Consider the following 27,131-nt stretch of genomic DNA (forward strand, 5'->3'; position numbering starts at 1 on the left):
CCCTCTCTCTCTCTCTCTCTCTCTCTGTCTCCCTCTCTCTCTCCCTCTCTCTCTCTCTCTCTGTCTCTCTCTCTCTCTCTCTCTCTCTCTCTCTCCCTCTCTCTCTCTCTCTCCCTCTCTCTCTCTCTCTCTCTCTCTCTCTCCCTGATTCCTGACTCTATCCTCAGTCCTGTCTCTAAATAAAACATTAAAAGCCCCAGAATAAACCTTTAAAAAATAAAAATACATTTGACAGATGATTTTTTTTTATCACAGTTTCAAAATATCTACGTGGCCGAGAGATCGTTCATGGAAATATTTTTAGATGTTGCGTGTAATCTTTTTTTGACACATCCAGTCAAACACAACAGGAAATGAGCTTACAGAAGAAGAAGTGTGAAAGTTGTGTAAATTCTTGGCCGGATTGGGAGACGTAAAAACAAACTTGCAAACATACAAATATCAATCTCCAGATGTTCTGGTTGAGAGACGACCGACACTACCAACATAGCCACAGCTGTAGAGAGAGTGGCAGTGGTCTGAATCTGACATGCGGGCGGGAAAGGAGCCACAGGTCGGATTTGAACCCGCGCCACCCGCTTCGAGGACTATAGCCTCTGTACATGGGGCGCACGCCTAACCACTCGGCCACACTGGGTCACACAGGGTTAACAATCTTTAAACATGCGTTTGCTGCTTTGACAGAAAATGAAATGATCGACCTCTATGTGGAGAATTCACCTGGAAAATTTAAAACCAGAAAAAAACCTGTTCTCCTCGTACAGATGCATCTTACGTGGACCCTCTGGGGCCTCATATGGAGAGGCCGAAGACGGGCGCCAAGAGACGCGTGGAGGACGACGACTTTGCAGACGAAGAGCTCGGAGACGACCTGCTGCCCGAGTAGATGCTCTGACGCCTTCAGACCAAACTGTCAGAACATTTCTTATTAACTCTTCTGAAAGGCAGGACACCCAAACGTTCCAGGATGTTTTATATTTCAGGGGTACTGATGAGAGTCCAGTCACTCTGCTGTTGTGACTTCTGAGTGTAGGAGTGTGATGTTTAATAACTCATCTTTGCCTTAAATCTAAATATCTTTTAGATCTAGTTGTAAATCTGAGGCTCAGTTCTCGAAGATAAATATTTATTTAGAGTTTCTGCATACATGCAAAGCTCTACAGCTGTTTGCATTTCCATCTTCTTCTATTAGGACAGTTTTCTTCCAGCTCTGAGCTCCTGCAGAAAACATTTTAAAAAAAAAAACACTGACACGGAAATTCAAGTTTTCAAATTCGACTCTGAGCTAACGGTGATTACAAACATATTGGATGGAGTGTTTATAAATTCCTGAGTTTTCTGGAGAACACTTTTCCTCCCACGAGTACAACTTCTTCAGCGCTCACCCGATACGCTCGTGAACGCCCTCACACACCCTGAAAGCCCTTGAATCCAGCGATGGGGCGCGGAGCCAAAACAATGAGAAACATATCACTGTCCTGGTCATTTTCGACTGCGCTGTACGTTTCCATGTGTGAGCGTGGGAACCTTCTGGAAAATGCATCAACATGGAGATACCAAACCCAGAGAAATACGTCCATGTGCCGCCCTGTTCCTGTAGTTTTATACATCTTCTACTTATTCTAAAGAATGTTGGAGTGTAATATTTATTTTTCTAGTTTGTTACTTTGTTGATGTACATTGTATAATTAAAATATTTAAATACTTTACATGCTGAACTCAAACTGCTGTGTCATTCTGAGATAATTAACCTTCAGAGTCAAGTTTTAAAGGAGAAGAGGTTTGCACTTACAACTATTTCAAGAAGTAGGTGTGTAGGATATACAACCATCACTATTAACAGAAGAAATCCTGCACACTTCTCCTGCTTGGCTTCACCAAATTATTCTAAAAAAAAAAAAAAAATCACGTTTCTGTCCCTCTGAACCTTTGTCAAGTGTGTTCATGTATGTGCAGAACTCACTCGACAAACGATCACAGGGAAAGAAATTCGATTTTTTTTTTCCTAATAATTTGGTGATGCCGAGGATGTGTGGGATGTTTTCCTTTCAATGTGAGAGTACATAAAGTGACAAGCTGAGTTATGAACGTGAAGTTTCTCCAGGCAAAGCAGCAGATAACAGTGAAGATTTATTGGAAGGAAAACTGAAGTAAATTACTTTTGATCTGGCTTTTGATATGCATGATAACATTTAAAGCTCTGGTGCATAAATCCTGATGACATAACCAAGCAAGAGGAAGGAATGAAGTCACAAATATGTACTTAACGTGATGATTTGCATCTGTTTGTGGTGGTTTGACCTCAAAGTTATCATTCAAACCAGAGAAGTCTTCAGAGGTTTGTCAAAGCTGGATCCAGTTTATCTTTTAGTGAAGTAGACTCTGGTGTGCAGCCAGGATCCAGCAGGCACAGAGTCTGGACTTCCCACTCTGCTGTCATGCACACTGCGCTCTTCTATCAGAGAGGTTTAAGACGGAACTTCATTTGTCAGTACTTCAGTTTGATTTAGACCCGCTCTCAGTGGTGGATCACGCACTTTCCTGCACGCACAAACATTTCCAGCGGATTTTACGCACACGTCGCTGGAGAAAAGCAACAGCAAAGGTTGTATTTTTCTATACTTTCTCGCCCTTAACAGAACTCGACTGCTGTTTTAAATTCCCTACTGGATAATATTTTCAGATTTTGAGTCAATTATTGCTCCTGGCGACGCTGTGGACGTGTTGTGCCAAAATGTTTCCGCAGCTTGGTTGGCGGCGCGCCTGTGATTCGGTTTTAAAGCCACGACTGTGGACTGTTCGCCTGCCTCTGCTTTTCCTACGCCCCACACATTTCACTGGATGTTAACAGAGGAGAGTAGCCTTTTAATTGTAAAGGACTGTCTCAATAATAATCTTTGTTGAAGACGTGAAACTAGCGCGTTGTTTTGAGCGAATATCGTTACTGGCACATCACCGTACACAGAAGCGCAATGGAGCCACGTCGCCTCCGCGTCATCCCGCTGCTGCTGCTGCTGCACCTGGTCGTGCTCCTGCTGGGCTGGCCTGTCGGGGCCGTGCGGATTCGCAAAAAGGCCACCAGGACCCGGTCCTGCCTGGACCTGCCGGAGGAGATCCTGGAGCAGATGTTCGGCCGGCTCTCCATTGGAGTGATGAGCGCTTTCCACCACGCGCTGCAGCTGGAGCCACAGGACAGACTCAACCTCACGTGCCCGACCACCGCGCGGTCCCCAAACAACAGCAAGACCCGCCTCCCGGTCAACCTGCTCAGCATCTCCCCCTGGGCCTACAGGTGAGCGCAGGTGGAATTTGGAATCTCATGCCTTTACATGTTTCAAATCTTTTAATTCCTTTTACAATACTTTTACATTTAATCCAAGAGTGTAACAAATGTTATCTTAAAACATGTAGTTTATATCTCCAGAACTTTTCATCTATGATTACAGGGTTTAACATGTCTTATGACTGCCACTGAAAAACATCAACATCTGGACTTCTGCCTATCATAAAGTGGGAATAAGTTGTACCAGGCATGTTTGTCTTTACAAAGAAGTCTTAAATAGCTACAGTAAAATATTTTGTATTATGTTATCTGTCATGTTTTTTATGTTGTTATGTTGTTTACTGTATATTTTTACTTAAAACATTTCAAACATTTACAGAAAATTCACATTTGCTTATTTTAGATAACGGTCATACTAAGGCTTTAGAAGTTATGATAAGTTCTCAGTTCTTATCAGTTAAGGAATGTTATGGATTATTTCTTAGTGTTGTCTATGTATTGTATGTTTCCAGCTGCAAACGAATTTCCCTGTAAACATACCTTTGACCTTTGACCTTTGAAGTTATATTGCAATTATGAACTTTCAGTGTTACTAACTTTACTGCTACGATCACAAATTCAGTAAAATCTCAATAATATGTTGTGATGTGACAAAATGCACTAAGAACACGGTAGAGTGATGTAAAATAATAAAATAGAGTACATTTTCCAGAATTATAAATTTCCTTATGATACAGGGTTTTCCACACACATATGGAGAAGTCAGCCAGTGGGAAGAGGTAGCTAGGGGGTCCGGACTCATGCCCCGGTGGCTTCTGGTACATTTCAAAGCCTCTACTATACTCTGATATTTCTAATATTTTATATTTATTACGTTTGCTTTCTCAATTCTTATCAATTAGGGAATTATTGCAAAGGAGAATCAGGATCTTTGTCAAATAAAGGTGGGCTGGTAAAACATCTTAGGGGCTGTTTGGGCTGTTGGTAGCCCAGCAGATCCACATCAGGCAGGCAGGGTTCATTAAAACATATCTCTCTTTAACGTCAGATAAATTCTTGTGTTTGACCTGCAGCACATCCCTGCTGGCATCAAGAGCTCCTCCTACTGCCTCTGCTTTGAAATCACAGATAGTGGGCTGCAGAAAAAGAGGACAAAATGTATCTCAGAGTCCTAATTATTGTCTAAAGTTAAGGGCATGTTGAGCTAAAACAGAAAGTGAAAAATATTCTGATACAAAAATGTAGTCTGAGAGAAAGTGTGTGATGATGGCACAGAAGGCAGCAACCACCTTCAATAACCAAACTCCAATTCTGCAGAGTCAAATTCTGTTGACTTCTTTTTGTTTGATTCCCAGGCTCTCCTACGACCCATCCCGGTATCCCCGGTACATCCCCGAGGCGTACTGTCTGTGTAAGGGCTGCCTGATGGGGCCGTACGGCGAGGAGAGCGAGCAGTACCGCAGCACTCCGGTCTACGCTCCCTCCGTCATCCTGAAGAGGACGGGCTCCTGTCTGGGAGGAAGACACTCGTACACAGAGATCTACGTCTCCATCGCCGTGGGGTGCACCTGTGTGCCGCTGCTGGAGAAGGAGAGGGACGGACACAAGAGCAACCAGAGTCTGGAGAGAGTGGAGAACAAAACGGGCCGAAGGCGCCTCGTCTCTGTGAGGAAGAAAGTATGAAGCAAGCCGGCGGTGGCGTTCCAGATAAATTATTCTTCAACGGATGCACATTAGTTGGATCCTTCTCTACCTGTACTGAGTTCCAGCAGATATTTGTCCTCCTCTTCAGAAGAATGTCTTAACTTCAGCTGACTTTAAAGGATTCAAACTTAAGAGAGCAGACTGATTTACAACTCTTTCTATTTTTGACAAACTGATATTAAACCTCAGCCCTCTGTGTGGACAATAACACTAGGAGTACATTTCATAAATGTTTATGTCATTTGGTGGACAAACATACCCTTTTGAAATTTAAAGCAAACAGACAAGTGGAATAATAATCCGTAATCATAAAAATGATCAACACTGCCACCTACTGACAGAAAGATCAACTTTCCCTGTTAGTTTTGTCTTTAGTGACATTTTTTTTTAAAGACAACTTCTCATCTTAATGTAGTTGTTGATAAAGTTTGTACCTGTCAAAACTCAGCAAAGAATAAAAAAACAGTCTAAAGAACAAATGTGGGGGAGATTTACGAGATCAGTGCAATGCATGCTCACCTCTCCAAGCAAAGAAATGCATCGCTTGTGTATTATAAGTCTCATTTTGTATTTTCAGGATGCAGGAGGTTTCTCAAAGGTGTAATTATCACATCATGTAGAGGGATACAATAAACACGCCAGCTACAAAAGTTTTCTTTTTGGCGTTCTGGCCTTTATTTGACAGGACAGGAAATATTGAACCTGCGACCAGTTCATCGACGAGGACTCCAGCCCCATTACATGGGACCCCTTCTCTATCATCTGAGCTGAACCAGCACCCCTAGGTTCTGGTTTGCATTCATCGTCGTCGTTGAACTCAGAACGGATGTTTTTTTTCTTTTCTGTCCTGTCTGATCAGGAATCAATAAAACGTGCAAAAAGTCAAACCAGTCCCTGATGTGGTCTGCCACTGGAGGAGCTGTGCATCTGTTTTAAAGACTCGCAATAAAGTTCTCATTTTGTGCCTTGTGTAAACTTTCTTCTGGTCTGTCTGCTGTACGTTTGGACATCTGGATTGTGAGGCTATCATTTTAATATTTGGGTCAAAGGTGAGGTATACACGTCTCTAAAATGTATGCTGGTAGACTAATTATAAAAACGTCTTGAACTGCTCCACCAGGGTTTTAATTTCAACAAATACAGGGTTTGAGATCGAACAAGATCAGCCCAACAGAAAAACTGAAAGCCTGAAGAAATCAGACCGACTACTTTATTCAACAAAAGGGGAAAATTAAACTCCCTGAGTGCCACTTAAAGTTGGTGCACTCCTAAAAAAGACTGATTTGTTAGAGAGCTTATACATTACACCACATAAGGCCAGAGTTGCATGGGTATTGCCTCAAACACACTGGAAACTACATTTCCCATAATGCAACTCCATGAGTCTTTTTTTGTCAGTTCTTGTTTCTGGTTCAAGCCGACACCTTTTCCAGAACTTCCAGCCAGAGGTCTTAAAGGAAGCAGGTAAATGTTTAACTCCGTAGTCTCCAAACTTAAACCGACATCACCCTGATGACATCACCGTGACATCATCAGGGAGTCAAGTTTCGTCACGTCCTCGACTCAATCGGGCTCCCGGTTCCGGTCAGACGGAGGTTAATGCTCCTCAGCAGGACAGCAGGCGAGACGGATAGTTGACGAAACAGCGGAACTCGTTGGACAAGTTTCTGTTGTGTTTGGGGAGGAAGCTGCACATTCTGACATCCAGGAGCTCCTTGGCACATTTCTCCATGATCGCTCCTGCAGAACAGAGACGGAAATGTTGAGGAAAACGCTGATCAAATTTAAGATTAAGATTTACTTTTATTGATCCCCGCAAGGGGAAATTTCTATTTTTACACTCTGTTAACCACACACAGGCTGAAATATATACACACATGCACACAAACAGGATCCTATGGACGTGCACTAATGGAGAGATGTCAGAGTGACGGAGATGCCCACAGCAAGCACTCCTGAGCTGATGGTGGGGAGGGGGTTTGGTGCCTTGCTCAAGGGCACCTCAGCAGTGCTCAGAAAGTGATCTGGCACCTCTCCAGCTTCCAGACCAACTTCCAGATTTGGTCCGCACCAGGACTTGAACCGGTGACCCTCCGGTTCCCAACCCAATCCCTACAGACTGACCTACTGCCGCCCACAGAAAGTATTCGTATTTTACCATTTAAAGGACCAATATGTAAGATATATACTGATGTAAAATACAAAGTGACCTTACTATATCATCATATACTGGCTACTCATCATATCCATAGACTGTAAATATCATTAGCAGCCCCTCCCCCTCCCCCTCCCCCTCTCACCCGTGCACAGCAGCACTTTGCCTTTGCTCAGGTATTGGATGGTTTTGGCCACTTTGCTCAGACACTCCTCGGACAGGTACGGCGGGTCGGCGAGGACGATGTCGAAGCTCTGAGGGGCCACGTGGGCCGGGAGAGACAGCGGCTCGTTGTAGTCGTAGAAGATGAAGTCGTCTCCGTAGGCGGCGAAACGGCGGTCGTACTCCAACACGACGGCGGACACGCGGCCCGCTCCGTCCACCACGCCCTGCTTCAACTTCTGGTACGCACTGGGGGCACTCACGCACGCTATCCTGAGGGCGAAAGATGACATGATGAAGAGAAGATGAAGCTTCAGGGGGATCTCAAAAGAGGGTTCGATGGTCTTTCTGTTTGTGACTGTGTGTGTGAGTGTGTGTGTGTGTGTGTGTGTGTGTGTGTGTGTGTGTGTGTGTGTGTGTGTGTGTGTGTGTGTGTGTGTGTGTGTGTGCGCTTTTACCTGCCTCCCTCTCCGGCTTCACGTATGACCTCCTCGGCTAACTGAGTCGCTGTCTCATCACTGTACCAGAACTGACTCATCCGCTGGTGGAAAGGCGGAAGCACAAAGATATCAGTGATGCTGTGAAGTGATGCCGTGTGTCTGTCTCATGTCGTTATCTAAACCCAGTAAACTCACCCAGTCCTCCTCCACTGCTCCCACAGCGAACTGGTCTCCCGGTGTCGAGCTCTCATCCTGAGCTGTGGTCTCGTTGTAGAACTCCTGCAGGGCAGCCAGAGTGTGAGCGGACAGAGCGGGGACATCATCATCATCATCGCTGTCACTCATGGCTGACGGAGCAGAGGACGCTGACAGGAGAGCAGCAGCTGTGCTTCAGAGTTTGAGCAGATTCTTTATTTAAGGAGGAAAACCTAAAACAAAAGAAAAACATTGTTACTGAGGTTTTATACAGCTGGGTAGAAATAAAAATATAGATTTATGAGACCTGTAGACGCATATTAGAAGTGTAAGCATCATGATCTTGCGGTAAAAGTTTTAGAAACTTTGTCAAACAGATTTAGCAGTTCTACTTGTTTTTTTTTTTTCCAACATCTACGACTTCTCCACATCTTTTTTTTTTCTAGCAGTGTTTCTTTTTTTTATTGTGATAAGGTGAACAAGTACAAAACAAAAACGTGCACATAAACATGACAATTAAAGCGACGGCAGATAAACAAAAACGGGCAAAACAGAAATAAACAAAACAAAATCAAAATACGCAAAACATTAGCAAAGACAAATACAATTGAAGCAGATAGAATAAAAGTCAAGCAGTAAGTTGAAGTAGTGTGTAAGAAAACGTGTGAATGTGTGTGTGTGTGGCAGTGTGACACATTAAAGTGAGTGGCTGAATGGGAAGTAGCAAGAAAAATAAATAGCAACAAAATTGAAGGTAATTGAGAGGAAGAGAAAAGATGTATATGTGTCAACATTAAAGGAAAGAAGAACATTTTAAATTATATATATAGAAATAATAAAATAAAATGTTTGGTGTTAATGTGGTCATCATAAAAAGATGGAGGAAAAGAAGAAGAGAACAGGGAGATAGTAATAATATAATAATAATATAATATAAATATAATAATAATAATAATATTAATAATATAATATAAATATAATATAAATATAATAATAATAATAATAATAATATTAATAATATAATATAAATATAATAATAATAATAATAATATAAATAATATAATAATAATATAATATAAATATAATAATAATAAGAAGAAGAACAATGTGCGCCTATATAGACATACATACAAACATGCACATAAATCTGGTTTGTGGTATTGTTAAGAGAAGAGGGGGGTCACAGGGGCCTCAGGGAGTTAGGCAAGAAGCCCCCCATCGCGTTGACCCTCCACAGCCCCAGCGAGAGAAAGACTTCTCCACATCTTTGAAACAAAACCAGCTTCAAGTATGTGTGTTTCTTTTCTCCTTACTCTCAGTCTGCCTTCAAAATGTTTTTCCAGTTCAAGTCCCAGATCCATCATCACAATGCAACGTCAGAATAATCTTAATGCAGCAATTTTCAGGAATACTTTTTCTCTGTTCTCCATCAGAGCCAGAGGAAGTCGTTGTTGAAACAATTGACAGTCATCTTAAATTCAAGATACATCCAAACAGTTTTAGCCTATTAGTTAATCATTGCACCCTCATAATCATTAAATTATTATATGACCTATTTTTGTTAACCTCCTAATCATTATGTAGAGTTTGTACTGTTTCCCTTGTTATTGATCTGTTATGTGTTTTCTTATAAGGAAAAAATAAATAAGTCAAGACAGAAATCACCAATCGTGATTCGTCCGACCTGATGATCCTACACAAATGTCAGCTTTTTGTTCATCGTAATTATTAATCAATCATCTGTTTTGAAAGGTTCCCACGATACACTCATGTTCGTAAAACGTGTCATTTTTACATTCCTGTTTCAATAAAACAACGTTGTTCCCAAACAGAGACTTTTAGTTTTAGTTTGTATTAGTAACTCACTTTGACTGTTCTGCTTTCACGTAACCTTACACTACACACACACACACACACACACACACACACACACACACACACACACACACACACACACACACACATATATGAGCATAAATCTCCAATGAATTAAATACAATAAACGACAAGAGAGGAAAGGTTGACATACCTGCCCAGGGCTCGGTGTGCACTTCACTGCTGCTGTGTTGTGAACATGTGAGTAGTCGCGCGTTGATGACGTCATTACAGAGAGAGTAAAGAAATTGCTTGTAACTTGTTATTTGATATCGATATATATATATATATATTGATATATATATATTTATATACATATTGATATATACCACTACAAAATAATTCCCCCCTTAGCTTGCCCGTATCTAGCATCGCATCATTTCTCAAAGACGAACAGAAAAGTGTAGAAAGGGGGGAGGACCTCATGTGGAGCAGTGCAGCCTACATGCTGGTCTGCTTACTGGTGCTGTCAGGACCAGCATGAGGGACAGGGTCTATCAAGACAGGGAGAAGTATAATGGATTAATTCACATCAGTGTTAGCAGTGGTGGACTGTAACTAAGTACATTTACTCAAGTACTTTACTTTAGTACAATTTTGGGGTATTTGTACTTTGAGTATTTCCACTTCTACTCCGCTGCATTTTTGAGGCAAATATTGTATTTTTACTTCATTACATTTAGCTGGCAGCCTTAGTTACTAGTTACTTTTCAGGTCAAGATTAAACATGAACATCTGGTCTAAAATGATTAGATTGGAGCCCCAGACCAGTAGGGGGCCCCAAAGCAGCGGCCTAAAATGTGCACATTTTGCAATGGCGGTGGGAAACCTCCCTAAAGGGGCCCCATCTGACAGCACTCTTTCTCGTTGGCCTGCTGATTGTTGGTTAGAGGGCCCACCAATTGATATTTGCCTAGGGCTCCAACAGGCTCTAGAATCACCACTGTATGTAGAATTAAGATCTTCAAATGTATTTTTTTAAAATCCAATCACTTAGACACACACACACATTTCCATGAAATATGTTTATTAAAATGAACTAAACTGGCAATTATTAACATGAAATCCACTGATACACAGGTGTCTACAGGTGCAGAGGGGATTCTCTCCACGACTTGTGAATGCCCACATGGAAAATACAAATGCAGCTGCGTTGGACATCTTTGCCGTCCACAATTTCAGCTGCACAGAGGACACTCAGTGGATTTCATTTTGACTTTTAGTTTTCAATTTAGTTTGAATTAGTTTGTGTCAAAGATGAAAACTAAGGACCCTTTATTGTATTAGTATTTTTTGTTTATTTTTTAAAAACAAAAAATCAAAGTTCAGTTAATAAATGTTTTTTTGGTAAAGCCTTGTTTTCATTTCACTTTAAGTTAAACTGTTCTCTTAGGTGACTTAGATTTAAACAGAAAGTCTCACTCCGTTGAGTTTGAGTTTTATTTTTGCCTCATTAAGTCTGGAAAGTGTGACATTCTCTGATAAAACCAAAAACTGTATTCATTACTAAAGTAGATTTCAGCAAACAGGACAAAAGAAAACTCTGAGGCCAGAACTTTTTATACAATAACTTTATGTACACTTTTACACTTCATTAACAAAACAGCCTTTCTACAATGACCAGGATAGTGCTGTGAATGTGGATCTGTCTCCAACAGAAGAACGCTTCTACGAGTGGCTCTGCTCCTTTTTATTTGGTTCGTTATTGCTGTCCGACAGTCTCTGCTTCAATCCAGTGTGTGTTGAAAAGAGAAACGGTGGAGGTGCTGCTGTAGAAAAATACTACTGAAATGAATCTGCTAAACTACAGGAGGCCCGATTCTCCTGGGGGGAGGGGGGGGGCAACATAATACTACAATCCAAAAAAAGAACAAAAATATCAAACCGCAAGAAAAAGAAAAAGTCAACACAGAGAAAGTTGCTCCCTCTTTATCTGAATTAATTCAATGGTGAAGTCATTAAACTCTTCCTGCCGTCTACAGGCATATAAAAACATTTCTGTTGTGTTGCTTCTGTTTCTATGAACATTCATTTCTCTTGGCTTCTGATTTGAAAACTTTATATTTATATATATGTACATCCTTTTAATGAAACACAATCTGATTTTGGTTTTCTGTCATCATCGCCCTCCTGCACTGTGCGGATCAGCAACCCCCAAAGACAGCCAGAAGTTTCTTGTGTGTGTGCATTTTAATTTAATGTGTGTGTGTGTGTGTGTGTGTGTGTGTGTGTGTGTGTGTGTGTGTGCATTTTAATTTAATGTGTGTGTGTGTGCATTTTAATTTAATGTGTGTGTGTGCATTTTAATTTAATGTGTGTTTGTGTATGCACTTTATTCTTGGCGTAGAACAGGCACAGTCGTTGTGTGTTGTCAGTTAATGTATGGCATGTTTCACATACGCACACACTGAACAATCAGCAAAACAAAGGCACTCTGGGAAGGATTTGGGGCGACTGTGTGTGTGTGTGTGTGTCAGTGTGTGTGTGTTTACGTGTGTGTGAGAGTGGAAACTGTTAAAATGAAATGTGTGTGTTCAATTCAGGAAACAAATCGCCACTCTAAAACCTTCAAACTCTCACACTTCCTTTGATTTAAAAAAAAAAAATCCTGTTTACCCTCACATCACTCTGTGTGTGTGTGTGTGTGTGTGTGTGTGTGTGCTCTGGCAGCCTCCAGGTAAACCAGGCAGCAGCAAAGAGGGGTGGGGGTGTGTGTGTGGAGGAAACATTGCCACACATCAGCTGCTGCTCCGCCCCTCTACTCGTCATGATGGTCAGTGCTTCATTGATTCAGTCATCCAGTCTGCTATGCAGTTCAATCTCCATGGTAACCACATCATCATCATCATCATCATCATCATCATCATCTTTAAGTCTGTCAATCATGCTGGAGGGCCGGGCCAACAGGTGGGCAAAACAAAAACAGAAACCCGAGGAGGATAAAACATTCAGGCATGAGATGATTCCCCCGCAGCGCAGGCAGATAGACGAAGAGTTCCTCCGAGGCTTCCAGCCCAATCTTCTTCTACCGAGAGTTCTCGGGGGCTGAAGCGGGGGTCGTCTTTGATTGGTTGCGTTTCAAAACGATGATTTGAGGCGGCGTCGGTTTCCAGTGGTTATTTCACGCAGAGCAGGCCGCCCACATTGGCCACAAACTCCTCGAGGCTCTTGAGGAAGGCGACCTTCTGCTTGCGGTCCATGGTGGGCGGCGTGCTGCTTGCCGTCAGCTTGTTGAAGGCATCGGCCAGCCGCTGGTAGATGACAGCGTCTCTCTGTGACGAGAGCAGAGTCTCCACCAGCTCAGAGTACTCCGCCTGATGGACAGGAGGGAAAACAAAAATAAGACCACCAACTCAGGGTCAGAGGTCATGACAGAACCAAAACCATCTACATGTTTGTCACAGCTGTTGACATGACACCAATTGTCCACTAGGGGGCACTGACCAATAATTAGCCAATTGCAGTTTTTTCTCCTTAATCTGCAAACAATTTCTAAAGTAAATGCTTAGGGGTTTCTAATTGAGACCGGCCTCTATTTGTCAAAATGTGCAGCTACAGCAGGCTCTAAACTTGTGACTTAAATTGGGCTCGGCTTTCATTTGAAGATTTACAGTTCGTCCTGCATGGCTTCTTTTGATGTCAAAATTCATTGATAAACAAAAAAAAAAAAGAGGATTTTTCTCAGGTCAGATTCAAACCCAAGCCGCACGCTTGGAGGCCTCCGTACATGTGGTGTGACCTAACCGCTAGGCCATCTGCACCACGATTTATGAATCTTTCAATTTTTACATGACAGAAAGACTAAAAGGTTTTTTTTGTTTTATGCACAATGGAAAAAAATACAACTGAATGTGACTGTAGCACACAGAGTAAGATTTAGTATTTCATATTTTCAATCCGTGATGACTTGATGATTCCTGTCCTACACTGAAGAATACGAGCATTCACTCAGATATGTTCAGTAACATTTCGATCATAAAGAACATTCTCATTAAATCTGTGTTTCATATTTTACTTCTCTTCTCATACTTTTTTAACCATGTGCATTTTACTGTTATATTATATGCTATGACATAGACAGACCACCACTAGGGGGCGTTTGGAGTCTAGTGCCTCCTGTTGCTTTTACAGAGCAGCTTAATGTTACTTATCTATACTCACAATTATCCCCTTTATTCATTAGTTTAATATCAAATGACAAACAAATCTAGGCATGGTGGTTTAGTCTTAAGTGAAGGACAGCTTCGTCTTTTGTGTTCGTATTTTTGGTCGTATTAGTTAGGCAGCATTTTAAATTAAAGCAAAAGAAAAGTGAAGAAAGACGGCAGATGTCCGCTACACACATCTGGTGTCCTGTGAGTAGATATCTTAACTGTCAGCTCTTGTTAAGAGATAATAATCAGATTTTTTCATTCGAGGGTTTTCTCATTGGATATGACCGATTTGTGTTTTATGTTCTTACCTGATGCAGGCATACAAGTGTGTAGAGAGCTTCTCCTGCTGCCACCGTCATCTCAGTGTTGTGTTTCTGCAGGACCAGCATGTCGAACACCAGCTGGAGGGGGGGGGGGGGGGAGCATTAATAAACAGTTTCTATAAAAAAACAAACAGGTCCATATTCTGAAAAACAGGCTAATTATCCACCTGACCTGAATGGGATGACACTCTAAAGTCTGAACAGTAAATAGAAGCTTCAGACAGTTACTGGTTTGCCAAGCACAATGAAAAGTGTGTGTTTGTACCTTGAGGAAGTGACGAGTGGCGATGAAGAGAGGCGTGTCCTTCTCCTGGTTTTTAGCGCACTGCTCGGCCAGAGGAGACAACGCCTCCAAACACAGCTGGCTGATCTCTGAACTCATCCTGAACACACACGTTAAGGGCAAACAAACACTTCATAACAGTAAGCTCGAACTCTGTCGAGGGGCTCTTAGGCAGCGGCAGCAGGAAACATAGCAGCTGCAGAGGCATGATGTGTGTAAAATGTAAGAACAAATCTGAAAAAAAGTGACAAGAAATCTAGTAAAATATCATCCATCGAGAATACTATTCTGTGCTGCAGGAACATTTAGTGATTCAACCTTTAAAAATGTCTAACCACTAAACAGGTTTTGGTTCAAGCACCTGCGACTTAGTGCAGGATAGTTCATTTTTACGGTGTTAAATCATCCCAGAAATAATCTGAGAACATGATTGAACATTGTGACTTTAAAAGAGGATCCTAGGATTGGGTTGAGTTTTATGTTTTCATTCATTTCATTTTTGTCACACTAGTGCCGATATGGACAGCTGGGATCGGGTCCAGCCCCCCTGGGTAAAGATAAAGGATGGATGGATGGATAGTGCTGATATGTTATGTCTGCAGACACAATAAACTCCTACAGACACAGACACAGACACAGACACAGACACGCACGCACAGGCATCGTAAGGATACGAGGTCATTCCCAGCTCCAGAGAGAACATGAGGCTTTTGAAGAGGTCTTCAGGCAGCTGTGGGATTTTTTCTGGAAAGATCTCACAGATGAAGGTGATGAGCTTGTAGTACTGGTTACACAGAGACGGAAACTACAAGAAAGAAAAAAAGAACAAGATCCAGAGAATGAACTGACAGAGGGCTTACACCTCATCGTAACAAATCCAGTTTGATAAGGAAGCAGAAGGGAGACGTCTGGCTCAGATTGGATATCAAATGTCTGTGTTGTGTAGTCTTACCTTGAGCAGGTCCTGAGACATGAGAGGAAGAACGATGTTGACACCGTACAGAACCACATCTGCTGCTGATACCGTCCGACTAGACGCCGGCGTTCCCTGGTCCTGGTTTCGAAACACCTCGTCTATACAACACAACATGAACACGAGTAAGGGAGCTATCCTCCACTCGGACTCACCTCTAATTTAACATCGGAAACATTCAGCGAGCTCACCAGTGTCGCTGAAGTCGATGAACTCCTTGGAGAGCAGGTTTGTGAGCAGCTCCATGATGAGCAGCAGGTCCTGGTACTGGTCCTCCTCGGCTGCGGAGTCGCTCCTCTTTCTGCTCTGGTTGTTTTTGGAGTAAACCTGCAGCAGCGTCAGACACGCCTCGTACAGCTTCATGGACTTCACCTGGAGGAAGAGAGAGGAGACATCAGGGACCTGTAAGATCTCAGAGAGCAACGCAGACCTGAAGACCAGAATAGTTTGGAGCTCTTGCTTTTATTAGAGCGAAATGCTGTGATGTATTCTTGACAGATCTATGATTGTTATAAGGGCCATAAAAGAAAAAACGGTGGAGCCTCGGAGGCAATACATAATGTATATCGTATAGAAATATTTAACCTGCCGCTGTATAAAACATCTCTTGATTAAATATCAGGGAGTTCCCTTGTGGAACAAACTACTTTTTTTAAAAATCATTCCTATGTGTAATCTTTGCTGACAAAAACACTGAATCATGAACAGAAAACAATAACGTAGAAATAGTAATTCCTAAGTATGGCAGCTTCTTTTGTTTTTTTTTTTTTTACCATTCCTAAGCATTTTTTTCTCTCTTCTTTAACTACATTTCTGTATTGTAACACGTGTCACTCACCTCTCCCAGGTAACAGATCTGCTTGTGTGCGACTTCCACAAAAACCTCAATGATGAGGTTGATTGTCTCGGGCGTGTTGCTGTAGACCTGAGAGACAAAAGTGTGACATAGTGATGAAATTATTTTCATCCTGACCTTCAAGGATTCAAGGATCACACTCACAGAGATAAACTTTCCCCCTGCATAATAAAAAAACTGGAGACTCTCTACAGACAGATTTCTTCGCTTGGTTTTCTGCTTTAAGTGCAGCAAATCAAATTTGTGTCGTTTTATCTTTAACCTCGTTTGCTTTACAGACCTATAAGCTTCACAGCATCAACAACCTTGAACCGCTTTCCTGTCACCCTCACAACTCTCTCCAATCTTACCTCCATGAGGCCGATGCAGCTGGACAGAAAGTCCATCAGAAAGGAGAAGAGCGAGGCCACGTTGTCGATCTGCGTCGCCTCAGCGATGCCGCACAGCGCCTCTAACGTGGCGACGATTTCCCGTTTGACGGCTTCCTGCTGGCTGATCTGAGCGAAGTTCTCCTGGTTGATGAGGTTGAGGAAACGCTGCTGGAGCGGGTGGAGCACCTAGCAGAGAAAAAAAGGGGTTTGATTGAATCAGGGGTGAAGTAGATTGAGGGCGGTTATGGCACATCATGTAGAGGCAGAGCGATAAATAACATCAGCAAGAGGAAGAGGATTAGCTGCAACATGTGCTGTGTTGTTGGTTTTTTTTGTTGCCTGCCTTGCTTGTGATTTTCCTGTCAGTGAAAGGCGTTTTATAAATGAAGTTACTATTATCAACTTATTTCTTCTCAATGTTCAGTGGGAGTGGCGTCCCTCTGCAGACAGACGGTACCTCCTGACTGTTGCCTTGTCAAACTGGGATCTCTGAACTCAGTTATGACATACATATCAAACCAAATCCATCCATCTGACTGGACGGGACAAATCTGATTTCTCGGTGCATGTAAGGGAAGAGGACGAATGTGGAGATGTAACAAAGGAGTGTTTGATCAGTTGTTGGCTCCCTCTCTCCTCTTCCTCCTCCCACAGAGAGATCCAAAGCAGCTGCAGGAGCAAACAGCTGCTGTCTCACTTGTACCCCCCCCCACCCCACCCCCCAATAATTACTCTGGAGTCATTGTGGCTTTGCACCCCCGTTGACTTACTACTGTCAGCTTATTAAGAGACAGGCCTGCAGGATCACTAAAAGGATCATGTTATACACACGGGAGGAAGACTCGACGGGGGAATATTATCGGCTACATCTATAATTCGTCTGTAGATCTGCCTGGAGTCTGTAGACATCAGACATAACTCACTAAAGCACAATACTTTATTCATAAGGCACAACTGTCTGCTGTAGATATTCTCACCATAAGAGAGAGAGAGAGAGAGAGAGAGAGAGAGAGAGAGAGAGAGGGGGAGAGCAACAGTTTGTAGAACTAGTAGTGAATGGATTACGGCTTGTTTTTCATGTTAGGTAAATGAAGTGTTTAGTCCATGTCTAAAATAATATACATGTACAAAAACACATCTGTGTAGGAAGAGGCAACAAACACCTACTTCTGTATCAATTACTAATTTAAGTACTTTGGTGACTGGACCAAAGCTCACGAGAGATAGAGTGGCTTCTTTTTCTTGGTTGATGACTTACAAATAAATGAGAAATTGATTATCATAATTGTTGTTGATTTATTTTCTCCTTCTTTTGTATTTTATTCATCAAGAAATCTGCACAAAAACTCAACTGTATTTGTCTTATTTCTAGTTCAAAATATTTAAATTCCCTCAATGTATAAATTGCAAATCATATTTAACTTCTTTGTGTTTTTTTAGTTGGTAGAAATAGTTAATTCTGGCTGAGTAAAAACATACTACTAGTACACATTACCTCAGCCCAGTATTGCTGTTTGGTGTCGGCGTCCATGTGTGCGAAGCCCCCGAGGACCAGAGCTTTCATCAGAGTCCTCTGCACCGGGCTGGACAGCAGGTGGAGGGGCGGGCTGCGGCTGGCAAACTGCTTCGCCAGGCTCCACCAGCTCTCACACTGAACCACAATGTTCGCCCTAGACACAAAACAAGAAGGCAGAGCAGCTGTTAAGAAGCTGTCAGGTTGTCTGATTTTTACCTCCAGCAATGTGCAAAAACATCTGCACTTAAAGACCCAAAGGGGAACACGTTAACACAGGGATCACAGATTGCATGCTGCTGTTGTCCTGGTTTCATTTTTACTCAAAAGGAAATACGCTTCTTAAAACATTCTGAGTATTTTCACAAATGAAAAAACAATGAGGATTGTTTAGTCTCGTAAATGAAACCTAAAGTTTCAGAGTTATAAGACATGTTCATACTAAAAAACACAATGTGGGCATCCACACTGATCAATGATCCAGTTCTGTACACAGTTAGGCAAACCGTGCCCTTAATGCTCAAGTGAAGGCAGCTTAGGAAATATATTTTTAATGAAATGTCGCTGTAAGTTACACACAGAATCAGAAAATAGCTAATTTCATTCACACCCGCAACGAAGCTCCGCCTACATGATGCCTTAAGACGTTCATCTTGTCCCAGTCTGTGAATTCCCATTGTAGAAGCACACGCGAGTGCAACGAACGGCGGGTGCAAAGCGCTGTGTTCCCCCGCTGGCTGCGCGGAAACTTATGTGCCCCATGTAACGCCTCTGTTACTACCTCTGAAGACAGCAAAGAGGGGGGTCGCTTGGAGGACTACAGCCTCCATACAAGGGGCACGCGCACTAACCACTGCGCCACCAGCATTTCGGTTTTTAAGGTAAAATGTGTGATGTGCAGCCTAATACGAACTTACATAAGCATTTAATTAGTTGTAGAAAACAACAGCCACGACTGAGTGATTAGAGAAGGAAAGTTATAAAGTTTCCAAAGTGCTATAAATTAGATTACATAAAGTGATAGCCTGGCTGTGATTGGCTGTCAGAGTCCCTGTTGTTCATCCTTTTGTTCCAAAAATTATCCTAAAGATATCGCTCATCACTCGTCTTGTCCTCGCTCTCTGCTCGGGGCAGAGGTTGGCCTGGTTTTCCCCGTCCAATGCTGCTCACACACACTCTTATGTTCAAATCAGTGCTATTACACGTTTAACCGTGTTTAATGTTAAATGTGTTGTAGGCGGCGGCTTGTGTTCACATCGCTGCTTTCCGTTTTCTAATGATGGTATTGTTAAATCTGATATGCAAACATTGTTAATGCACCTGTCCTTCCCTATATTTATACATACATTTTTTTTAAACCTTGACTGCACTTTCAAGCAGAACTAGAGCACTTATTTTATATTGCTACCATTCCAGTGGAATTTTTAACCAACAGTGACATTTTTCTTTTTCTTTGTTGTATTTCATCAGGTTTTGTTGCACTGTCCTGTCTTTTTATTTCTTGTGTTTTTGTCCACTGCTGTAAATCAAATTCCGCCTTCCAGGAACGATAAAGGTCTGAACTGTAGATAAAGTTTTTTTTTTAAGCTGGCAAGTACTACTTTTATACACATGCTTCAATATAAAGTCTATAAAATGTTGGATAAATGTGAAAACAGCCCATCAGTTACCTCATTCTCTAACTTACATACAATATAAAAACAGAAAATAAAAACATTTGAGCTGCTGGAACTCCTTAAAGCTGAATACAGAAACAGCTGATTATCACAATGGTTGACTATTCTTATTGTCTCAGTGGATTGATGCACTGCTGTCCTCACCTCTCCCTCCTCTCCACCAGCGCCACCAGCAGCTCCACCGTGTCGTTCGCCAGCTCAGCCTCCGAGCTCCACACGGACAGGTTGTTGATCACCTTCTCCAGAAGATATCCCACAATCCACTGGGCCCCCTCAGTGTCTGCACTGAACGCTGTGCTGAACGGGATGCTAATCTGAGGAGAGACGGGAGGAAGGGTGAGACAGCTGAAGGAGGAACATGTGCTCAGCTGAGGAGGGAACACGAGAAGAGAGTCTGGTACCTGTTCGTAGAGCTTCTCGTCCATCAACAGGTACGTCTTCGCCCAGCGCCGGAGGAACCACATGATGTCCTTCCCCATCTGTGGGCTCAGCAGCTCCGTCAGGCTCGCTCTTGTCGCTCGGGACTCGACCTCTGACGTCCGCAACACCGCTGACAGCAACCTGAGACCAACAAATAAAAGAGAGACGATGGGTTTTAAGTTTGAATTAGACAAAGATACAGGTACACACACACACACACACACACACACAGTTCATAGAGGACAGAGAGACAGAGGGCTTAAAGCAGATTATGGCTCCGCCCCCTTCCGTGGAGGACAGAGGCACAGTTTCACATTGTTTGCAGAAAACAAAACCACGTTGACATTTATAGGGCCGGGGTCGTCCGCTGGCTGTTAGGAAACATGATGCCAGCGGCCACTCATCTCTGCAATCCACTGTCATTGCTGTTACACACACACACACACACACACACACACACACACCCCTACACACACACACACACACACACACACACACACACACACACACACACACACACACACACCCCTACTTAATGAACAATCTAGAAAGAACAAGGGCTAAACGACCTTCAGCAGACAATCTGGCTGGCTGCTGTGACTATCTATTGTCGTCATTGTTATTATCTGCACAGACACACACACAGACACACACACAGACACACAGACACACACACACAGACACACACACCAGTTCACATACTTGATTGCCTTCTAATAGATGAGCATCCAGTGTGACCGCCAGCTGCCCCTGAACCACACGAGGTTCAAACACCACAAGTCACATTACTGTCGGGCTGCACATTTAATTGTTGTTGAAAACTAAAGCCCGACTGATAACAACAGCCAGAGACGCTTTGAATCCCTGAGTCTATTTTATTATCTGCTGTTATGTCGTCGTTACTAAAGAGACGTTTTGTTTATAAATGATGATCAACGAGCAAACTGGGAGCAACCTGATTGTGCATGGTAATGATTTAATATCCCACACACTGGAAGAGAGAGATGGGAATGTAAAACAGGGACAAGAGAGGTTGTGTTTGAAATAAGGACCCAAACATTTCTGCTTCTGTTTTTAAATTCAGAAAAAAATGACCGTTCTGAAGATATGTTCCTGTCATGTTGAGCTCTGGTACTGAAGGAAACTTTTTTCTGCTGCAGAGGTCACAGGTCAAAGCCACATCCCTTTCACTTCTCATCATGGTGTACACTGGAGAGATGGTTTGACATAAAAATGTTCTCCTGCTAATTACATCCCTGTTATTTGAAGAAAATGTAGTTTATTAAATGTATCCTAACTCAGCGAAGCGTTTTCTACATTTTCTTTGCAGGACTGAGAAAGAGCATGAACAGGAGCTCCTTGGTGTTTGTTTAACAGACTTTCAGATGGTGTTTGAGTGTGAGGATGACTAAAGCTTTGCAGGGTAATAACTATCACAAAACTTAGAGGTTCAACTAAGCTGGGACATCGAGGAAGTCTATTCTGGGGCGTTTTATTAGCTGTGGCATGTCACATGTAAAGTGAGACAAATTAGAATGAAATGTATCGCTGGACACAATGAAGTGTCATCTCTTACAACACAACAAGCCAGCAGACAGCACACCCCCCGGTCCTTCAGTCACACGAAGTGCAGTACCAAACAATTCAGCGAAATACAAAAAAAAGCACATGCGTTTGTCAGAGCAACATTACTACTCTCTCAGCAGAATTTAACCCCTTTGATTTCCACAGTAAATGATCAAAGTACATCATAACTTCTGACGCACAACCGTACCTGATGACTGAATCTGTGCGGTTGCAGCCTGGTATGGACGACGCTTTCTCCCCTGGCGACCCGAGGATCTGCAGCGTCGTGTTGATGTCCACCTCTGTCGAGTGTTTGATAGAAAACTCCATCACCTCTGAGGGGATCAGCGGCGTCTCTCCCTGAGGGTCGTCTGCCAGTAAATACCCTGAAGAAATGCACAGACGGATAAAAACAACATTTGAGTACTGTATAGTATACCATACTAGTATAGTATAATTAAGTAGTCAAAAGATGACAATTAAAGCTCTGAGGTTTTCAGACAATTCATGCACCAAAAACTAAACCACGGACTGAATGATACTGAAAATAAAAATACTCTTTAGCTCCAGGATCCAGCTTTGTATTTTAATTCGTCAGCATTATCAGCCCCTTTAAACATGAACTCAATACCCTTGAACACTTCTTAGAGGTTTGGTGTTAAGTCTGTTTTCAGAACCACATATGTCCCAGTTTCAGTCTTTGGTGTACTCCACCAGACATCCGAAACAATGAACAATAAATTAAAGAAACTATGAAAAAATACAGATGTCATCTGGAAAGGCGTTTCCTTCAGGCAACCCATCCTAAATTTAGAGTGAATAGTGGGGAATGTACAATAATGCTTGAATGGCCTTTAAAGATGCTGAGTCAGACAATATTTCATTAACAAGCAGCCACAGGACAGGGTGGAGTTCTGCTCTTTTGTCTGGTTTAAAATTATAGCCAGTAAAGTGGAATTAAGTGCGCTGGAAAAGTCATTTGTGAACACTATAAAACCCACTGTATTTTGGTGTTTGAGAACATCAAAAAAAAAAAAACATGTCCTTGAGGATGTTATTTTAGCAAAGAAAAGCAAAATACACTTTGAAATCTCTGAAATCAATGACTACTGAATAAAAACAAATTGTTAATTCAAAACCAGAGAGAGAAAAAATGTGTTGGTATATTGCTTCCTACATGAGATCGATTTCTGAAGTCTTTGCAGAAAGTTCCAAACTAAGAAAGTTTTACGTCCATCTGCTGACCTGAGACCAGAATGAGCCAATGGATGTCCTCATAGAGGTCGTCCAGGACTTTGCGGTCCATTGATCCGGGGTCAGACATCGCCATGAGGTGCTGCTGGGTCCTCTGGAGTTGACCATGGAGTCGAGTGACTCGATCTTCTAACAGGCTGCAGAATGATGTCATAAGAACAATGTCAGCATGTGAAACACAGACAGATACTGGCTGACCTGGTTCTGAATATAAACAAGAATTTAACAAATTATTCTAAACATGTTGCAGCAGATGATGATAAGAAGTTCTGACGTGTTTTACCTGGTGAGCAGAGGGATACAGTGGTCAGCAGCCACACGGCCCAACATGCCGATGCTTGACAGCTGGTCAGAGAACAACTCTCTGTCGTCTTCCTGCAGCTCGTTTATCTCCTCCTCCTCATGAGACGATATGCCGTTTACTGACTGAGGGGTTAGAAATTGATCAAGGTTTATGTTTTTAGAAAGAAAAAGGAGGAAGGTGCTTCATTCAGCAAAATGTATACACAATGTATGAATATCTTGTAGTAGTAGCAGACTCTTTTCCAAAACCTTATTTAACTGTTTTAGATTCGTCTCATGTCATTAAAACACTCTTCGTTTCTCGTTAAAGACGAGTCACACAGGGTCTCACCAGGTTCCGGGTGCCGTCAGGAGCTGCCAGGTGACACTGGATGTACGAGTTGAAGACTTGAATCGCCGGCTGGACAAAGCAGCCGCGAGGAAAATGCTCGTCGTCTTGGACGAGCGTTAACCACGACTCAAGCAGCTTGTCGTAGGCCTCCATGTAAACCATATCGTCCTTATCCAGCTGTGCAAGGACAGAAGGAGAAATAAAAAGAGGAAACCTCGTTTCAAGCTCATGTGAGAACCTTTCAGATTAAGTTGATTTTGGCGCCCCCAGTGGACAAAGTGTCTTATCTGCTGATGTTTCCAGACTAAGGAACCTCATCCTGCTTTTAAAAAAAAGTTGATTGTCTCGCTCACTGTGACTCTTAGCTGCAGAAAATGTACACAAATGTTTAAAGGGTGATTCTCTCTGACACCTACCTGGCAGCAGTGGTACCAAATGTTTAAAAAAACCTGTATAAAAATGATGAATCTTGTTCAGAAATATGTGATTTCCCACTCTCTCCCTACATTTCTGACTCAATCCGCTGTCCTATCTCGAAAACAAAGGCCCAAAAAGCCCAAAAATGAACCTTAAAATTCACTGAGAATGATCGAAATTTTGTAAGGCACATGACGGTGTAACTGCTCACCACTTCCTCTAGGGCGGCGCTGCGTCCGAACGAGCAGGTGAGCAATGTGAGGCAGTTAATGAAGGAGGTGAAGAGTTCGCTGGGCAGCGCGGTTAAGACACTTCGAGGGAACATGGTGATCAGATTGGAGATGATGTTGGAGATGCCCACCGCCTCGGAGTCCTCGATCTCAATCCTGGAAACACAGATATTAAAAGTGTGAGTCAATTAAATGTTTAATTATGTCGTGAGACTCAGAAGTGAGAAACATAAAATCAAGTAGTATGGATTTTTACATTTTATGATACATCTGCTGCCAGTGTTACGTCGCGTGTTGAAAATCAATTTAAAAATGTAACTGAAGGGAGTCCACACAGCTTCTCTTCCATCGAGGATTCAAACCCGTGTTTTGGCCTGCGGAGGGACGGTTTCAACTCTGCAGGGTGAGGCCGGGGCTAAACTGGGGTCAATTTCAATCCAACTCACAGACGACTGAGGTTTGGAAAAAGGCATGAAAATTGATCCTTAACCAAAACTGGTGGGAAACTTGACCCCTGAGCACTTCCACTGCTGCATCTGAGATGTTTATGGTATATATGTGCCTCTCTGTTCTGTACTCAGAGTAAAAAAATAGAGTTAACTGTCGACTGTAAAGACTGTAATTACTCTTTTTAAGAGAACATTTCATGATCAGATTATACCATGAAGACGGGCGTGACAGGCCTGGACATGCTCAACATAATTCACACATGTTGTTGTATTTAAAAAAAAACATACTATGAAGTCAGTTTTAATTTAAATACTAGAGCATCTGGACAAATATAAGCACAGTGCATGCACAGCACATGTGAAGAGAAGGATCACACTCATATAATGCAGCAAAGTTTCTGGAACAGACTCACACACAGAACTACTCCGCAGCCATGTTAGCGACTCTGTGAGACCGCACCAAGACTTATGTTGGTCCTGATACGATACTAGTGAAAATCAAACGACATCGCTACACGTGTGATGCCACAACAAAAATAAACGGCCCATTGTTTTCAGAGCTTAATTAATCATGATTAACAAGTTCATGCAGACAGCCCTATTCTGAACGTCAAGTCCGTCTTTACTTCGACGGTTGAAAGAGGAAGAGTCTCTGTTGTCCGTTTTTTGGATGTACGAGTTAACACAGCACAGAAATTAAACATTGATGCAGTCATATTACTGAAGCTAAATATAACATTCTCACAGCTTTGCTCATCATGTTGACGTCAAACAGTATCTCACTCAGCCACTATCAGGAGAGTCTTAAAAACCACTCAGTCCATCTTATCGTCACCTCCAGACACCCAGAGTCCGTGCACAGCGCGAGAACACTGTGTGTGAAGGACGCTCCTGAAATAGCTTTAATTATGTCTGTGTCTTTCAAAAACGTCCATAACTTCAATCAACACGAAGTCCTGCTCAAGCAGACGGATGGAAGTGTGATTAACTGTGCAGCGTTTAAGGTCACAGACTGAATTAGGCAAAAGTGATCAGCTGGAGGAGCTTCAGGCAACAGAGCGAAACCAAAACCAGAACCAATTCTAGGAGTCCATGATTGTTTAAAAAAATCCACTAATGGACTTTCATCATTCATATTGATTGTGGATGTGGCTCAGTGCTACAGTCGGTCGTCTCTCAACCGGAAGGTAAGGGGTTCGATCCCCAGCTCCTGCAGCCACATGTCCGATGTGTCCTTGGGCAAGACACTTAAACCAGAGTTGCTCCCGCTGCTTCGTCAGCCGCGTGTGAATGTGTATGAATGGGATTAGTTAACACTGATGGACACTTGTGTGAATGTGTAAAACTATTGAGTATTCAGAAGACTAGAAAAGTACTATAAAAGCTCAAGTCCATTTACCATTTTGTCTTACTCCAAGTGGTTTAATTTTTTTTTTTTCAAGTTTAAAATTTCCGCATGCAACACATTTTGTTTCTTGAAACATTCAAAAGATTTAAGATTTAATTTAAGAGCTGCCAGATTCACTTTGAGAAAAGCTCATTCTTAATAACGTTTAGAAAAGAATCATCACAGAATGACAGAACTGTTAAACCGCATTAAAAAAAACTTGTGAGCGGGCAGATGGAGTAAAAAAAAAAAAAACCAAGACAATTAAATTGAATGTGTGGGAAAGCTCATCTTCCAAATCAATAATAAAATGAGGAACAAAACAACGCCCAAACAAAGACATGGAGCTGGAGATTTGTCCAAAAACGTGTCGAGCTTCTCCTTTCAAAACATACTTTACAAGCAACGTATTTCAAATGAAAGTTACACGAGCAGCAAAGCAAACACATCACAACATACATCCTCCTATAAGGGAGCTATCAAGGTCATAATTTGTGAAATTGTGTTTTGTAGAAAATAGAAACAACCACAAAAACAATCATCAGAATGTTGTCTTTACAAAACCATATACAAACACAACATTAGATAGTAGTCAGAATACTGAGCAGGGCATTTTAAAGCTGGAAATGTAATCTTATTAGTTATCTCTCTGGACACACAGTTTCCAAATGCACCAAAATAAAACCAGTTTGCTCTGATTTTTTTTTTGCAGACAATGCTCCCTCTCAACCCTGAATACAACAGGTCAATGTACTTTCAATAAAACAAATTCAACACAGTACTGTCAACATTCAAACTTCTAAGTTTCCTA

General features: G+C 42.2%; 4 protein-coding genes across 5 annotated transcripts in view; 2 read left to right on the forward strand and 2 right to left on the reverse strand.

Moving 5' to 3' along the window:
- The window catches only part of ift88 (intraflagellar transport 88 homolog), a 24,425-nt gene extending 22,716 nt beyond the window's left edge, over positions 1-1,709 (forward strand). For both annotated transcript variants that reach the window (XM_061053520.1, XM_061053521.1), the window contains one exon: positions 765-1,709. In XM_061053520.1, coding sequence (XP_060909503.1) covers positions 765-886 — 122 coding nt within the window. In that variant the 3' untranslated portion in view covers positions 887-1,709. The remainder of the gene's footprint in view (positions 1-764) is intronic.
- Positions 1,710-2,485: 776 nt separating this feature from the next.
- il17d (interleukin 17d) lies at positions 2,486-5,678 on the forward strand. Its single transcript, XM_061053524.1, has 2 exons — positions 2,486-3,292; positions 4,639-5,678. Exons 1-2 carry the CDS (start codon positions 2,973-2,975, stop codon positions 4,964-4,966), a joined length of 648 nt encoding a protein of 215 aa, XP_060909507.1. The 5' UTR covers positions 2,486-2,972; the 3' UTR covers positions 4,967-5,678.
- Positions 5,679-6,177: 499 nt separating this feature from the next.
- eef1akmt1 (EEF1A lysine methyltransferase 1) lies at positions 6,178-10,014 on the reverse strand. The gene is made up of 5 exons (XM_061053523.1): positions 9,969-10,014; positions 7,940-8,172; positions 7,763-7,845; positions 7,288-7,577; positions 6,178-6,727 (listed from the first exon to the last, which is right to left on the reverse strand). The coding sequence occupies exons 2-5, from the start codon at positions 8,087-8,089 to the stop codon at positions 6,594-6,596; spliced, it is 657 nt and encodes a 218-aa protein (XP_060909506.1). The 5' UTR covers positions 8,090-8,172; positions 9,969-10,014; the 3' UTR covers positions 6,178-6,593.
- A 1,342-nt stretch (positions 10,015-11,356) lies between these two features.
- The window catches only part of xpo4 (exportin 4), a 53,967-nt gene continuing 38,192 nt past the window's right edge, over positions 11,357-27,131 (reverse strand). The window contains exons 9-24 of the mRNA XM_061053525.1: positions 24,466-24,640; positions 23,838-24,014; positions 23,487-23,629; positions 23,195-23,340; positions 22,158-22,335; positions 20,365-20,524; positions 20,108-20,277; positions 18,270-18,444; positions 16,754-16,960; positions 16,386-16,472; positions 15,739-15,919; positions 15,527-15,648; positions 15,249-15,379; positions 14,557-14,674; positions 14,277-14,369; positions 11,357-13,128 (exon numbers count right to left, since the gene is read on the reverse strand). Coding sequence (XP_060909508.1) covers positions 12,931-13,128; positions 14,277-14,369; positions 14,557-14,674; positions 15,249-15,379; positions 15,527-15,648; positions 15,739-15,919; positions 16,386-16,472; positions 16,754-16,960; positions 18,270-18,444; positions 20,108-20,277; positions 20,365-20,524; positions 22,158-22,335; positions 23,195-23,340; positions 23,487-23,629; positions 23,838-24,014; positions 24,466-24,640 — 2,461 coding nt within the window. The 3' untranslated portion in view covers positions 11,357-12,930. The remainder of the gene's footprint in view (positions 13,129-14,276; positions 14,370-14,556; positions 14,675-15,248; positions 15,380-15,526; positions 15,649-15,738; positions 15,920-16,385; positions 16,473-16,753; positions 16,961-18,269; positions 18,445-20,107; positions 20,278-20,364; positions 20,525-22,157; positions 22,336-23,194; positions 23,341-23,486; positions 23,630-23,837; positions 24,015-24,465; positions 24,641-27,131) is intronic.

Source organism: Labrus mixtus, chromosome 13 (assembly GCF_963584025.1).
Source record: "Labrus mixtus chromosome 13, fLabMix1.1, whole genome shotgun sequence".
Taxonomy (NCBI): domain Eukaryota; kingdom Metazoa; phylum Chordata; class Actinopteri; order Labriformes; family Labridae; genus Labrus; species Labrus mixtus.

Excerpts from the sequence above, each read along its gene's own strand:
- il17d (XM_061053524.1), top strand. The coding sequence starts at position 2,973 with ATGGAGCCACGTCGCCTCCGCGTCATCCCGCTGCTGCTGCTGCTGCAC. Across the intron at positions 3,293-4,638 it reads ATCTCCCCCTGGGCCTACAG|GCTCTCCTACGACCCATCCC; the intron begins GTGAGCGCAGGT and ends TTTGATTCCCAG.
- eef1akmt1 (XM_061053523.1), bottom strand. The coding sequence starts at position 8,089 with ATGAGTGACAGCGATGATGATGATGATGTCCCCGCTCTGTCCGCTCAC. Across the intron at positions 7,846-7,939 it reads GAGCAGTGGAGGAGGACTGG|CGGATGAGTCAGTTCTGGTA; the intron begins GTGAGTTTACTG and ends CCTTTCCACCAG. Across the intron at positions 6,728-7,287 it reads CAAAGTGCTGCTGTGCACGG|GAGCGATCATGGAGAAATGT; the intron begins GTGAGAGGGGGA and ends TCTGTTCTGCAG.